Source organism: Lethenteron reissneri, chromosome 64 (genome assembly GCF_015708825.2).
Source record: "Lethenteron reissneri isolate LAM-NWPU_2019-01 chromosome 64, ASM1570882v1, whole genome shotgun sequence".
Taxonomy (NCBI): Eukaryota; Metazoa; Chordata; class Hyperoartia; order Petromyzontiformes; family Petromyzontidae; genus Lethenteron; species Lethenteron reissneri.
In genome coordinates, this window is record NC_083842.1 from 5,441,900 (window position 1) to 5,458,163 (window position 16,264).

General features: G+C 49.5%; 2 protein-coding genes across 4 annotated transcripts in view; one reads left to right on the forward strand and one right to left on the reverse strand.

Annotated features, from left to right (window-relative positions):
• Positions 1-8,598, forward strand: part of LOC133359077 (uncharacterized) — a 38,792-nt gene extending 30,194 nt beyond the window's left edge. Inside the window, exon 2 of the mRNA XM_061577462.1 lies at positions 6,742-8,598. Within this exon, the coding sequence (XP_061433446.1) occupies positions 7,011-8,456 (1,446 nt within the window). The 5' untranslated portion in view covers positions 6,742-7,010 and the 3' untranslated portion in view covers positions 8,457-8,598. The remainder of the gene's footprint in view (positions 1-6,741) is intronic.
• Positions 1-16,264, reverse strand: part of LOC133359253 (uncharacterized) — a 351,541-nt gene that overhangs the window by 308,100 nt on the left and 27,177 nt on the right. The window lies entirely within an intron of this gene.

Below are 16,264 nucleotides of genomic sequence, written 5' to 3' on the forward strand. Positions count from 1 at the left end.
GTCATTACCCTCACTGTGTGTCATTACCCTCGCTGTGTGTCATCACCCTCGCTGTGTGTCATTACCCTCACTGCGTGTCATTACCCTCACTGCGTGTCATTACCCTCACTGCGTGTCATTACCCTCACTGTGTGTCATTACCCTCACTGCGTGTCATTACCCTCACTGCGTGTCATTACCCTCACTGCGTGTCATTACCCTCACTGCGTGTCATTACCCTCACTGCGTGTCATTACCCTCACTGCGTGTCATTACCCTCACTGTGTGTCATTACTCTCGCTGTGTGTCATTACCCTCGCTGTGTGTCATCACCCTCACTGTGTGTCATTACCCTCACTGTGTGTCATTACCCTCACTGTGTGTCATTACCCTCACTGTGTGTCATTACCCTCACTGTGTGTCATCACCCTCACTGTGTGTCATCACCCTCACTGTGTGTCATTACCCTCACTGTGTGTCATTACTCTCGCTGTGTGTCATTACCCTCACTGCGTGTCATTACCCTCACTGTGTGTCATTACCCTCGCTGTGTGTCATTACTCTCACTGTGTGTCATTACCCTCACTGTGTGTCATTACCCTCACTGTGTGTCATCACCCTCACTGCGTGTCATTACCCTCACTGCGTGTCATTACTCTCACTGTGTGTCATTACCCTCACTGCGTGTCATTACCCTCACTGTGTGTCATTACCCTCGCTGTGTGTCATTACTCTCGCTGTGTGTCATTACCCTCGCTGTGTGTCATTACCCTCACTGTGTGTCATTACCCTCACTGCGTGTCATTACCCTCACTGTGTGTCATTACTCTCACTGTGTGTCATTACCCTCACTGTGTGTCATTACCCTCACTGTGTGTCATTACCCTCACTGTGTGTCATCACCCTCACTGCGTGTCATTACCCTCACTGTGTGTCATTACTCTCACTGTGTGTCATTACCCTCACTGTGTGTCATTACCCTCACTGCGTGTCATTACCCTCACTGTGTGTCATTACCCTCACTGTGTGTCATTACCCTCGCTGTGTGTCATCACCCTCGCTGCGTGTCATCACGCTCGCTGTGTGTCATCACCCTCGCTGTGTGTCATCACCCTCACTGTGTGTCATCACCCTCACTGCGTGTCATTACCCTCACTGTGTGTCATTACCCTCACTGTGTGTCATTACCCTCACTGCGTGTCATTACCCTCACTGTGTGTCATTACCCTCACTGTGTGTCATTACCCTCGCTGTGTGTCATCACCCTCGCTGCGTGTCATCACCCTCGCTGTGTGTCATCACCCTCACTGTGTGTCATTACTCTCACTGTGTGTCATCACCCTCACTGTGTGTCATTACCCTCGCTGTGTGTCATTACTCTCACTGTGTGTCATCACCCTCACTGCGTGTCATTACCCTCACTGTGTGTCATTACTCTCACTGCGTGTCATTACCCTCACTGTGTGTCATTACCCTCACTGTGTGTCATTACCCTCACTGTGTGTCATTACCCTCGCTGTGTGTCATTACTCTCACTGTGTGTCATTACCCTCGCTGTGTGTCATCACCCTCACTGCGTGTCATCACCCTCACTGTGTGTCATCACCCTCACTGCGTGTCATCACCCTCGCTGTGTGTCATTACCCTCACTGTGTGTCATTACTCTCACTGTGTGTCATTACCCTCACTGTGTGTCATTACCCTCACTGTGTGTCATTACTCTCACTGTGTGTCATTACCCTCACTGTGTGTCATTACCCTCACTGTGTGTCATTACTCTCACTGTGTGTCATTACCCTCACTGCGTGTCATCACCCTCACTGCGTGTCATCACCCTCACTGTGTGTCATTACTCTCACTGTGTGTCATCACCCTCACTGCGTGTCATCACCCTCACTGTGTGTCATCACCCTCACTGTGTGTCATTACCCTCACTGCGTGTCATCACCCTCACTGTGTGTCATTACCCTCACTGTGTGTCATTACTCTCACTGTGTGTCATTACCCTCACTGCGTGTCATCACCCTCACTGTGTGTCATTACCCTCACTGCGTGTCATCACCCTCACTGCGTGTCATTACCCTCACTGTGTGTCATTACCCTCACTGTGTGTCATTACCCTCACTGTGTGTCATTACCCTCACTGTGTGTCATTACCCTCACTGTGTGTCATTACCCTCACTGTGTGTCATTACCCTCACTGCGTGTCATTACCCTCACTGTGTGTCATTACCCTCGCTGTGTGTCATTACCCTCGCTGTGTGTCATTACCCTCACTGTGTGTCATTACCCTCACTGCGTGTCATTACCCTCACTGCGTGTCATTACCCTCACTGTGTGTCATTACCCTCACTGTGTGTCATCACCCTCGCTGTGTGTCATCACCCTCACTGTGTGTCATTACCCTCACTGTGTGTCATTACCCTCACTGCGTGTCATTACCCTCACTGCGTGTCATTACCCTCACTGTGTGTCATTACCTTCACTGTGTGTCATTACCCTCGCTGCGTGTCATTACCCTCGCTGTGTGTCATTACCCTCACTGTGTGTCATTACCCTCACTGTGTGTCATTACCCTCACTGTGTGTCATTACCCTCACTGTGTGTCATTACCCTCACTGTGTCATTACCCTCACTGTGTGTCATTACCCTCACTGTGTGTCATTACCCTCGCTGTGTGTCATTACCCTCACTGTGTGTCATTACCCTCACTGTGTGTCATTACCCTCACTGTGTGTCATTACCCTCACTGTGTGTCATTACCCTCACTGCGTGTCATTACCCTCACTGTGTGTCATTACCCTCACTGTGTGTCATCACCCTCACTGTGTGTCATTACCCTCACTGTGTGTCATTACCCTCACTGCGTGTCATTACCCTCACTGTGTGTCATTACCCTCACTGTGTGTCATTACCCTCACTGTGTGTCATTACTCTCGCTGTGTGTCATTACCCTCACTGTGTGTCATTACCCTCGCTGTGTGTCATTACTCTCACTGTGTGTCATTACCCTCACTGTGTGTCATTACCCTCGCTGTGTGTCATCACCCTCACTGCGTGTCATCACCCTCACTGTGTGTCATCACCCTCACTGCGTGTCATCACCCTCGCTGTGTGTCATTACCCTCACTGTGTGTCATTACTCTCACTGTGTGTCATTACCCTCACTGTGTGTCATTACCCTCACTGTGTGTCATTACTCTCACTGTGTGTCATTACCCTCACTGTGTGTCATTACCCTCACTGTGTGTCATTACTCTCACTGTGTGTCATTACCCTCACTGCGTGTCATCACCCTCACTGCGTGTCATCACCCTCACTGTGTGTCATTACTCTCACTGTGTGTCATCACCCTCACTGCGTGTCATCACCCTCACTGTGTGTCATCACCCTCACTGTGTGTCATTACCCTCACTGCGTGTCATCACCCTCACTGTGTGTCATTACCCTCACTGTGTGTCATTACTCTCACTGTGTGTCATTACCCTCACTGCGTGTCATCACCCTCACTGTGTGTCATTACCCTCACTGCGTGTCATCACCCTCACTGCGTGTCATTACCCTCACTGTGTGTCATTACCCTCACTGTGTGTCATTACCCTCACTGTGTGTCATTACCCTCACTGTGTGTCATTACCCTCACTGTGTGTCATTACCCTCACTGTGTGTCATTACCCTCACTGCGTGTCATTACCCTCACTGTGTGTCATTACCCTCGCTGTGTGTCATTACCCTCGCTGTGTGTCATTACCCTCACTGTGTGTCATTACCCTCACTGCGTGTCATTACCCTCACTGCGTGTCATTACCCTCACTGTGTGTCATTACCCTCACTGTGTGTCATCACCCTCGCTGTGTGTCATCACCCTCACTGTGTGTCATTACCCTCACTGTGTGTCATTACCCTCACTGCGTGTCATTACCCTCACTGTGTGTCATTACCCTCACTGTGTGTCATTACCCTCACTGCGTGTCATTACCCTCACTGCGTGTCATTACCCTCACTGTGTGTCATTACCTTCACTGTGTGTCATTACCCTCGCTGCGTGTCATTACCCTCGCTGTGTGTCATTACCCTCACTGTGTGTCATTACCCTCACTGTGTGTCATTACCCTCACTGTGTGTCATTACCCTCACTGTGTGTCATTACCCTCACTGTGTGTCATTACCCTCACTGTGTGTCATTACCCTCACTGTGTGTCATTACCCTCGCTGTGTGTCATTACCCTCACTGTGTGTCATTACCCTCACTGTGTGTCATTACCCTCACTGTGTGTCATTACCCTCACTGTGTGTCATTACCCTCACTGCGTGTCATTACCCTCACTGTGTGTCATTACCCTCACTGTGTGTCATCACCCTCACTGTGTGTCATTACCCTCACTGTGTGTCATTACCCTCACTGCGTGTCATTACCCTCACTGTGTGTCATTACCCTCACTGTGTGTCATTACCCTCACTGTGTGTCATTACTCTCGCTGTGTGTCATTACCCTCACTGCGTGTCATTACCCTCACTGTGTGTCATTACTCTCGCTGTGTGTCATTACCCTCGCTGTGTGTCATTACTCTCGCTGTGTGTCATTACCCTCGCTGTGTGTCATTACCCTCACTGTGTGTCATTACCCTCACTGTGTGTCATTACCCTCACTGCGTGTCATTACCCTCACTGTGTGTCATTACCCTCACTGTGTGTCATCACCCTCACTGCGTGTCATTACCCTCACTGTGTGTCATTACTCTCACTGTGTGTCATTACCCTCACTGTGTGTCATTACCCTCACTGCGTGTCATTACTCTCACTGTGTGTCATTACCCTCGCTGTGTGTCATTACTCTCACTGTGTGTCATTACCCTCACTGTGTGTCATTACCCTCACTGTGTGTCATCACCCTCACTGCGTGTCATTACTCTCACTGTGTGTCATTACCCTCACTGTGTGTCATTACCCTCACTGTGTGTCATCACCCTCACTGCGTGTCATTACCCTCACTGTGTGTCATTACTCTCACTGTGTGTCATTACCCTCACTGTGTGTCATTACCCTCGCTGTGTGTCATTACTCTCACTGTGTGTCATTACCCTCACTGTGTGTCATTACCCTCGCTGTGTGTCATCACCCTCACTGCGTGTCATTACCCTCACTGTGTGTCATTACTCTCACTGTGTGTCATTACCCTCACTGTGTGTCATTACCCTCACTGTGTGTCATCACCCTCGCTGTGTGTCATTACCCTCACTGTGTGTCATTACCCTCGCTGCGTGTCATTACTCTCACTGTGTGTCATCACTCTCACTGTGTGTCATCACCCTCACTGTGTGTCATCTCCCTCACTGCGTGTCATTACCCTCACTGCGTGTCATTACCCTCACTGTGTGTCATCACCCTCACTGCGTGTCATTACCCTCACTGTGTGTCATTACCCTCACTGTGTGTCATCACCCTCGCTGTGTGTCATTACCCTCACTGTGTGTCATTACCCTCACACTGTGTGTCATTACCCTCGCTGTGTGTCATCACCCTCACTGTGTGTCATTACACTCACTGTGTGTCATTACACTCACTGTGTGTCATTACTCACACTGTATCAGCGCTCACACTGTGTCAGTACTCACTTTGTGTCATTACCCTCACTGTATCAGCGCTCTCACTGCGTGTCAGTACTCAGATTGTGTCAGTACAGGTAGTCCTCTACTTACGATGGAGATGCGTTACGACGACCCCATCGTAAGTCAAAAATATCGTAAGTCGAAGATGGCCAAGCCTACCCAGGAGTCTTAAAAAATGGTGACAATTTAGCAAAACAGAACATTTTACAGTACCGTACTGTATAAACTATATACTGTATGTATTTATTAATTACAATACTGTATTGCACAGTAAAATGTAAAGTAAAAAACAAGGTAAATTCTTAGCCCACCTATATGAACTGCAATTTAATAGAAAGTTTTTTCAGGAAACAATCCCATCTGCTATAAAAACTTTTAACATGCATTGAACGTATTGTATCGTGGTAACCCTAAAATGAAATCGCTAAAGCTACGTATCATACATGCATTGAACGTATCGTAACGTATCATATTGTACTGTACTCACCAAGATTCATCGTACACTGCTGCGTTTGCCTGTCACGCGAAATTTAAAATATTTTACAATTTTGTCGTATCGCGATCGTAAGATCTTAATATCGTAAGTCAGACCATCGTAACTCAGGGACTATCTGTACTCTCATAACACTGGTCAACAAAAACATTTCTGGCCTGGACTTTTTGCAGCTGTTTTAGACTAATTTCAGGGTGCTCATTTCAAATCTGATCTCAGATTTGCTCTATCACATCTCATTATTATGCTATTGGCATACCCCATTTTCACTGATTTTACCCGAAATTAACTCTGTCACTTATGATTGCAAGTTGTTGCGAGTTAGTGACTGCTTTTGTGTTAAAATATGGTGCTGTATGTTTAGGATAGTGTGTTTATAATATCATTGTATGTAGATATCAGAGGTGGGACAAAGTCATTGTTATGCAAGTCCAAGTCGAGTCTGAAGTCATCAAATTCATGACTCGAGTCTGACTCGAGTCCAAGTCACATGACTCGAGTCCACACCTCAGAGGTGGGACAAAGTCATTGTTATGCAAGTCCAAGTCGAGTCTGAAGTCATCAAATTCATGACTCGAGTCTGACTCGAGTCCAAGTCACATGACTCGAGTCCACACCTCTGGTAGATATCCACATTTATTTAATATTTTTCTTCTGCAGGGCGTGATCTAACAATGGCTACAACATCCGAAAGAAGGAAATGCAGTAATGACCCAGATATCTTCTGCTACATCTGTGGCAGCTTCACTTTGCAGGAGCAATAGCGCAACATCAATACCTTTGTCAAGAAGGTTTATCTTGCCTACTTTATAGTACGACTTGGAGACCAAGACTAAATTTGGGCTCCTCACAAAGTGTGTAAAACCTGTGTTGAAACTTTGCGATCATGGTCTAAAGGAAAGAATGTTAAGCTGAAGTTTGGTGTGCCAATGGTTTGGAGAGAACTTACAAACCATTTGGATAACTGCTACTTCTACCTTGTCAATGTAAAAGGTTTCAATAAGAAAAACAAACAACACTTACAATACCCAGATATCCCATCTGCCAGACGACCAGTTGAGCACTGTGAGGAAATACCTGTGCCTGTATTTACTGAGCTACCAGAGATTGATGTTGAATCCCTCAGTTTACCTGCTTCTACAGATGATGATGATGATGCTCAGATCGAATATACGCCATCTGATGCAGATTGTGATAACATTTCTCTGTTTAGTCAGCCTGAATTGAATGATCTTGTAAGAGATTTGTATTTGCCAAAGCAGTCTGCTGAATTTTTGGCTATCAGGCTGCAAGAGAAAGGACTACTCAGACCTGGCACTAGTGTCTCCTTTTATTGTAACAGAGAAGCAGCACTGCGAAAGTACTTCCATTCAGATGGTCAACTTGCTTATTGTAATGATGTTGAAGGGGTTCTTCTCGATATGGGACTGCCCGCATATGATTCAAATGAATGGAGACTTTTTATTGACAGTAGTAAAAGGAGTTTTAAATGTGTGTTACTTCACAACAGAAATATATATGGTTCAATCCCAATAGGACACTCTGTAAAAATGAATGAAGAGTATGCCAACATCAAGATTGTTCTTGATAGATTGGAATACCATTTTCATGGATGGCTAATTTGTGTTGATTTGAAAATGGTAAATTTTCTGCTGGGTCAGCAAGGAGGTCACACCAAATACCCTTGTTTCCTGTGCTACTGGGACAGTAGGGCTACATTAGAACACTGGGTTCAAAAGAACTGGCCACCAAGAATCAGTTTGACGCCTGGTGACAAGAACATCAAGAATGAGCCTCTGGTTGATAGGAATAAAATTGTATTTCCCCCACTGCACGTAAAACTTGGGTTAATGAAGCAATTCGTCAAAGCTCTTGATCACACTGGAGACTGCTTCAGCTATATATGCTCAACCTTTTCAAGTCTCAATGCCGAGAAGAAAAAGGCAGGAATATTTGATGGCCCTCAAATAAGAACACTCATCAGGGATCCACACTTTGTTACAACAATGACTGCGGCAGAGGCTAGAGCTTGGAATGCATTCTCTGATGTGGTGCGGAATTTCCTTGGGAACAGGAAAGCGGACAACTATCGAGAGATTGTGGAGGAGCTGCTCTTGAGTCTCCAAGCACTTGGATGTAGAATGAGCATCAAGGTTCACTACTTACATCGTCACTTGGCCCAGTTTCCAGAGAACATGGGTCACGTGAGCGAAGAGCAAGGTGAACGCTTTCATCAAGACATTAAAGTTATGGAAGAACGTTACCAAGGCCGATGGGACTCAAACATGATGGCAGATTACTGCTGGTCCTTGATGAGAGACATTCCACAAGCTGTACATCGGAGATCGTCAAAGAGGTCGTTTATGCAGATGTAACATCACTATTGTGAATGACCTTTTTGTACATATTTTTCTTATCTTCACAATTCAATTCGTATATGGTAATATGCATTCACGCACATTGATATGCAGTCACTCACAACTTTGTGCTACGGCTCATTAAATGTTTGTTTCATTATTATTGTATATTGTATCTTATTTTATTATTGTATGGATGTCTGTTTAGCTATTCATATGAGCATACATTTGCTGTTTTTATTGAAAATGCAATATTTGATATCTCAAAAACCTGATGTGATAGACAAAAACTGATGGCAGATTTGGAATCAGCACCCCAAAATACCTTATGCCAGAAAAAGTGTGTTGACCAGTGTTGTGTCAGTCCTCAGTTTATCTGAACTCCTATTATGCATCATCACTCTTTGTCAGTACTCACTATGTGTCAATGCTCACTGCATGTCACTACTTACTGTGTCCATACTCTGTCAGTACTCACTGTGTGTCAATTCTCACTGTGTCATGACTCAGTGTGTCACTACTCACTCGGAACACTGAAACTGACACCAGTCCCCTTGTCTCCTTGTTCTGATGAACATTCTGCCACCAATAATCCACAGAGACGTTGTCCCACAGTGGCTGAGTGGAGACAGTGAATGTCCCAGTGGCTGAGTGGAGACAGTGAATGTCCCCACAGGCTGAGTGGAGACAGTGAATGTTCCCAGTGGCTGAGTGGAGACAGTGAATGTCCCCACTGGCTGAGTGGAGACAGTGAATGTTCCCACTGGCTGAGTGGAGACAGTGAATGTCCCAGTGGCTGAGTGGAGACAGTGAATGTCCCCACTGGCTGAGTGGAGACAGTGAATGTCCCCACTGGCTGAGTGGAGACAGTGAATGTCTCCACTGGCTGAGTGGAGACAGTGAATGTCCCCACTGGCTGAGTGGAGACAGTGAATGTTCCCACTGGCTGAGTGGTGACAGTGAATGTCCCCAGTGGCTGAGTGGAGACAGTGAATGTCCCCCACTGGCTGAGTGGAGACAGTGAATGTCTCCACTGGCTGAGTGGAGACAGTGAATGTCCCCACTGGCTGAGTGGAGACAGTGAATGTCTCCACTGGCTGAGTGGAGACAGTGAATGTCCCCACTGGCTGAGTGGAGACAGTGAATGTTCCCACTGGCTGAGTGGTGACAGTGAATGTCCCCACTGGCTGAGTGGAGACAGTGAATGTCCCCCACTGGCTGAGTAGAGACAGTGAATGTCCCCAGTGGCTGAGTGGAGACAGTGAATGTCCCCAGTGGCTGAGTGGAGACAGTGAATGTCCCCAGTGGCTGAGTAGAGACAGTGAATGTCCCCACTGGCTGAGTGGAGACAGTGAATGCCCCCACTGGCTGAGTGGAGACAGTGAATGTCCCCACTGGCTGAGTGGAGACAGTGAATGCCCCCAGTGGCTGAGTAGAGACAGTGAATGTCCCCACTGGCTGAGTGGAGACAGTGAATGCCCCCACTGGCTGAGTGGAGACAGTGAATGTCCCCACTGGCTGAGTGGAGACAGTGAATGCCCCCAGTGGCTGAGTAGAGACAGTGAATGTCCCCACTGGCTGAGTGGAGACAGTGAATGTCCCCACTGGCTGAGTGGAGACAGTGAATGTCCCCCACTGGCTGAGTGGAGACAGTGAATGTCCCCACTGGCTGAGTGGAGACAGTGAATGTCCCCACTGGCTGAGTGGAGACAGTGAATGTCCCCACTGGCTGAGTGGAGACAGTGAATGTCCCCCACTGGCTGAGTGGAGACAGTGAATGCCCCCACTGGCTGAGTGGAGACAGTGAATGTCCCCACTGGCTGAGTGGAGACAGTGAATGTCCCCACTGGCTGAGTGGAGACAGTGAATGTCCCCACTGGCTGAGTGGAGACAGTGAATGTCCCCACTGGCTGAGTGGAGACAGTGAATGTCCCCCACTGGCTGAGTGGAGACAGTGAATGCCCCCACTGGCTGAGTGGAGACAGTGAATGTCCCCACTGGCTGAGTGGAGACAGTGAATGTCCCCACTGGCTGAGTGGAGACAGTGAATGTCCCCACTGGCTGAGTGGAGACAGTGAATGTCCCCCACTGGCTGAGTGGAGACAGTGAATGCCCCCACTGGCTGAGTGGAGACAGTGAATGTCCCCACTGGCTGAGTGGAGACAGTGAATGTTCCCCACTGGCTGAGTGGAGACAGTGAATGTCCCCACTGGCTGAGTGGAGACAGTGAATGTCCCCACTGGCTGAGTGGAGACAGTGAATGTCCCCACTGGCTGAGTGGAGACAGTGAATGTCCCCACTGGCTGAGTGGAGACAGTGAATGTCCCCCAGTGGCTGAGTGGAGACAGTGAATGTCTCCACTGGCTGAGTGGAGACAGTGAATGTCCCCACTGGCTGAGTGGAGACAGTGAATGTCCCCAGTGGCTGAGTGGAGACAGTGAATGTCTCCACTGGCTGAGTGGAGACAGTGAATGTCCCCACTGGCTGAGTGGAGACAGTGAATGTCCCCAGTGGCTGAGTGGAGACAGTGAATGTCCCCCACTGGCTGAGTGGAGACAGTGAATGTCCCAGTGGCTGAGTGGAGACAGTGAATGTCTCCACTGGCTGAGTGGAGACAGTGAATGTCCCCACTGGCTGAGTGGCGACAGTGAATGTCCCCACTGGCTGAGTGGAGACAGTGAATGTCCCCACTGGCTGAGTGGAGACAGTGAATGTTCCCCACTGGCTGAGTGGAGACAGTGAATGTCCCCACTGGCTGAGTGGAGACAGTGAATGTCCCCACTGGCTGAGTGGAGACAGTGAATGTCCCCACTGGCTGAGTGGAGACAGTGAATGTCTCCACTGGCTGAGTGGAGACAGTGAATGTCCCCACTGGCTGAGTGGAGACAGTGAATGTTCCCACTGGCTGAGTGGTGACAGTGAATGTCCCCAGTGGCTGAGTGGAGACAGTGAATGTCCCCCACTGGCTGAGTGGAGACAGTGAATGTCTCCACTGGCTGAGTGGAGACAGTGAATGTCCCCACTGGCTGAGTGGAGACAGTGAATGTCTCCACTGGCTGAGTGGAGACAGTGAATGTCCCCACTGGCTGAGTGGAGACAGTGAATGTTCCCACTGGCTGAGTGGTGACAGTGAATGTCCCCACTGGCTGAGTGGAGACAGTGAATGTCCCCCACTGGCTGAGTAGAGACAGTGAATGTCCCCAGTGGCTGAGTGGAGACAGTGAATGTCCCCAGTGGCTGAGTGGAGACAGTGAATGTCCCCAGTGGCTGAGTAGAGACAGTGAATGTCCCCACTGGCTGAGTGGAGACAGTGAATGCCCCCACTGGCTGAGTGGAGACAGTGAATGTCCCCACTGGCTGAGTGGAGACAGTGAATGCCCCCAGTGGCTGAGTAGAGACAGTGAATGTCCCCACTGGCTGAGTGGAGACAGTGAATGCCCCCACTGGCTGAGTGGAGACAGTGAATGTCCCCACTGGCTGAGTGGAGACAGTGAATGCCCCCAGTGGCTGAGTAGAGACAGTGAATGTCCCCACTGGCTGAGTGGAGACAGTGAATGTCCCCACTGGCTGAGTGGAGACAGTGAATGTCCCCCACTGGCTGAGTGGAGACAGTGAATGTCCCCACTGGCTGAGTGGAGACAGTGAATGTCCCCACTGGCTGAGTGGAGACAGTGAATGTCCCCACTGGCTGAGTGGAGACAGTGAATGTCCCCCACTGGCTGAGTGGAGACAGTGAATGTCCCCACTGGCTGAGTGGAGACAGTGAATGTTCCCCACTGGCTGAGTGGAGACAGTGAATGTCCCCACTGGCTGAGTGGAGACAGTGAATGTCCCCACTGGCTGAGTGGAGACAGTGAATGTCCCCACTGGCTGAGTGGAGACAGTGAATGTCCCCACTGGCTGAGTGGAGACAGTGAATGTCCCCCAGTGGCTGAGTGGAGACAGTGAATGTCTCCACTGGCTGAGTGGAGACAGTGAATGTCCCCACTGGCTGAGTGGAGACAGTGAATGTCCCCAGTGGCTGAGTGGAGACAGTGAATGTCTCCACTGGCTGAGTGGAGACAGTGAATGTCCCCACTGGCTGAGTGGAGACAGTGAATGTCCCCAGTGGCTGAGTGGAGACAGTGAATGTCCCCCACTGGCTGAGTGGAGACAGTGAATGTCCCAGTGGCTGAGTGGAGACAGTGAATGTCTCCACTGGCTGAGTGGAGACAGTGAATGTCCCCACTGGCTGAGTGGAGACAGTGAATGTCCCCACTGGCTGAGTGGCGACAGTGAATGTCCCCACTGGCTGAGTGGAGACAGTGAATGTCCCCACTGGCTGAGTGGAGACAGTGAATGTTCCCCACTGGCTGAGTGGAGACAGTGAATGTCCCCACTGGCTGAGTGGAGACAGTGAATGTCCCCACTGGCTGAGTGGAGACAGTGAATGTCCCCACTGGCTGAGTGGAGACAGTGAATGTCCCCAGTGGCTGAGTGGAGACAGTGAATGTCCCCACTGGCTGAGTGGAGACAGTGAATGTCCCCACTGGCTGAGTGGAGACAGTGAATGTCCCCAGTGGCTGAGTGGAGACAGTGAATGTCCCCCACTGGCTGAGTGGAGACAGTGAATGTCCCCACTGGCTGAGTGGAGACAGTGAATGTTCCCCAGTGGCTGAGTGGAGACAGTGAATGTCCCCCACTGGCTGAGTGGAGACAGTGAATGTCCCCACTGGCTGAGTGGAGACAGTGAATGTCCCCACTGGCTGAGTGGAGACAGTGAATGTCCCCCACTGGCTGAGTGGAGACAGTGAATGTCCCCCACTGGCTGAGTGGAGACAGTGAATGTCCCCCACTGGCTGAGTGGAGACAGTGAATGTCCCCAGTGGCTGAGTGGAGACAGTTAATGTCCCCCACTGGCTGAGTGGAGACAGTGAATGTCCCCCACTGGCTGAGTGGAGACAGTGAATGTCCCCACTGGCTGAGTGGAGACAGTGAATGTCCCCACTGGCTGAGTGGAGACAGTGAATGTCCCCCACTGGCTGAGTGGAGACAGTGAATGTCCCCCACTGGCTGAGTGGCCACGAGGCGGACTCCGTCTCCCCCTCCCCCCGCCTGTGAGGAGCGACGGCACTGCTGCTGCTGGCGGTGGTGGTTGTAGTGGTTATAGTAGTTAGGTAATGGGTGGTAATGGTAGTTATAGTAGTTAGGTAGTGGTGGTGGTAGTGGTAGTAGTGGTAGTTATAGTAGTTAGGTAGTGGTGGTTGTGGTAGTGGTTGTAGTGGTAGTTATAGTAGTTAGGTAATGGTGGTAGTGGTAGTAGTGGTAGTTATAGTAGTTAGGTAATGGTGGTTGTGGTAGTGGTTGCAGTGGTAGTTATAGTAGTTAGGTAATGGTGGTTGTGGTAGTGGTTGTAGTGGTAGTTATAGTAGTTAGGTAGTGGTGGTGGTGGTAGTGGTTGTAGTGGTAGTTATGGTAGTTAGGTAATGGTGGTTGTGTTAGTGGTTGTAGTGATAGTTATAGTAGTTAGGTAGTGGTGGTGGTAGTGATAGTAGTGGTAGTTATAGTAGTTAGGTAGTGGTGGTTGTGGTAGTGGTTGTAGTGGTAGTTATAGTATTAAGGTAATGGTGGTTGTGGTAGTGGTTGTAGTGGTAGTTATAGTAGTTAGGTAATGGTGGTTGTGGTAGTGGTTGAAGTGGTAGTTATAGTAGTTAGGTAATGGTGGTAGTGGTTGTAGTGGTAGTTATAGTAGTTAGGTAATGGTGGTAGTGGTTGTAGTGGTAGTTATAGTAGTTAGGTAATGGTGGTTGTGGTAGTGGTTGTAGTGGTAGTTGTAGTAGTTAGGTAATGGTGGTGGTAGTGGTTGTGGTGGTAGTTATAGTAGTTAGGTAGTGGTGGTTGTGGTAGTGGTTGTAGTGGTAGTTGTAGTAGTTAGGTAATGGTGGTTGTGGTAGTGGTTGTAGTGGTAGTTGTAGTAGTTAGGTAATGGTGGTTGTGGTAGTGGTTGTAGTGGTAGTTATAGTAGTTAGGTAATGGTGGTTGTGGTAGTGGTTGTAGTGGTAGTTATAGTAGTTAGGTAATGGTGGTTGTGGTAGTGGTTGTAGTGGTAGTTATAGTAGTTAGGTAATGGTGGTTGTGGTAGTGGTTGTATTGGTAGTTATAGTAGTTAGGTAATGGTGGTTGTGGTAGTGGTTGTATTGGTAGTTATAGTAGTTAGGTAATGGTGGTTGTGGTAGTGGTTGTAGTGGTATTGCAACTGCGCTGTGAACCCGACGACCCAAATTCGATTCCCGCTCACGGCCACCACCAGTGGCGATTATCTAAACCGGTCCTGGGCTTACCCTAGGGTGACTCAGCTTGAAATGAGTACCTGATATGAAGTGTAAACATCGCCTCTAGGGAGACAAAGGCGGTCGGGCGTGGTGCTGACCACCCACCCCATTGTGGACAGTGCCGGCCTTCATCGGTGCTCGCGAACAGCACTTGCCCCAACTGCCTGCTGAGGCTACACGGGGGATATTTGTCTGTGTTCACGTGTCCGTGAATGAAGAGGAAGTGAGGTGGTGAGTGGATGAGTAAGAGGTGAGTGAGTGAAAGGGAGGAGAGAAGAAGGGGTGGAGGAGGGGGGTGAATGAGATGGGAGGGGTGAGCTGCTCAGTGGTGAGGGAGTTGAGTTTCGTGGTGAGGGTCAGGAGAGAGTGGATCAAGAGAGAGAGTGAATGGGAGAGAAGAGTGAGTTGAGTAGTTGTTGTCAGTGGTTGTTGTTGTTGTGAGTGGTTGTTGTTGTTGTGAGGATCATCCCCCAGTGGTCGTTCCAAGTGCACCGCGGCAGCCCCTGCGCTGCGCAGTGGTGACGAGGCCACCACCACCACCACGTGGTGCTGCTCACGTGAGCACCACCACCACGTGGTGTCACTGCTCACGTGAGCAGCACCACCACCACGTGGTGTCACTGCTCCAGGCAGCGCGCTGCGTGCGCCACGCCGCTACCGGTGACTACGACGCACACACCGCGACTACTACGACTGCTACACTCGCTGTGTGTCACCACTCGCTGTGTGCCACTACTCGCTGTGTGCCACTACTCGCTGTGTGTCACTACTCGCTGTGAGTCACTACTCGCTGTGTGTCACTACTCGCTGTGTGTCACTACTCGCTGTGTCACTACTCGCTGTGTCACTACTCGCTGTGTGTCACTACTCGCTGTGTGTCACTACTCGCTGTGTGTCACTACTCGCTGTGTCAGCACCTCTCACTGTGCCATTCATCAGTGTCACTTGTGTCAGTACTATCACTGTGTCAGTACTCACCGTGTGTGTCATTAGTCACACTGTGTGAGCACCCTCACTGTGTCGTAACTTGCAGTGCCAGTACTCGCTGTGTGTCATTAGTCCCACTGTCCCTGTGTGTCAGTACTCACTGTGTAAGTACTGGTGCACAGTGAGTACTCACACTGTGTGTCAGTAGTCACGCTGTGTGTGAGCTCTCTCGCTGTGTAAGTTGATGTTGATTTGTGACACGGCGGATGATGTCACGTGTGGCCAGCTGCCAGGCTGCTCTACACGGGAGATCCGTGGCGCTGCGTGAGCACAGCAGCAGCTACAACAACAGCAGCTACAACAACAGCAGCAGCTACAACAGCTACAACAGCAGCAGCAGCTACAACAACAACAGCAGCTACAACAACAGCAGCAGCTACAACAGCAGCTACAACAACAACAGCAGCTACAACAGAAGCTACAACAACAACAGCTACAACAACAAGAACAACAGCAGCAGCTACAACAACAACAGCAGCTACAACAACAAGAACAACAGCAGCAGCAGCGTCAACAGCAGCTACAATA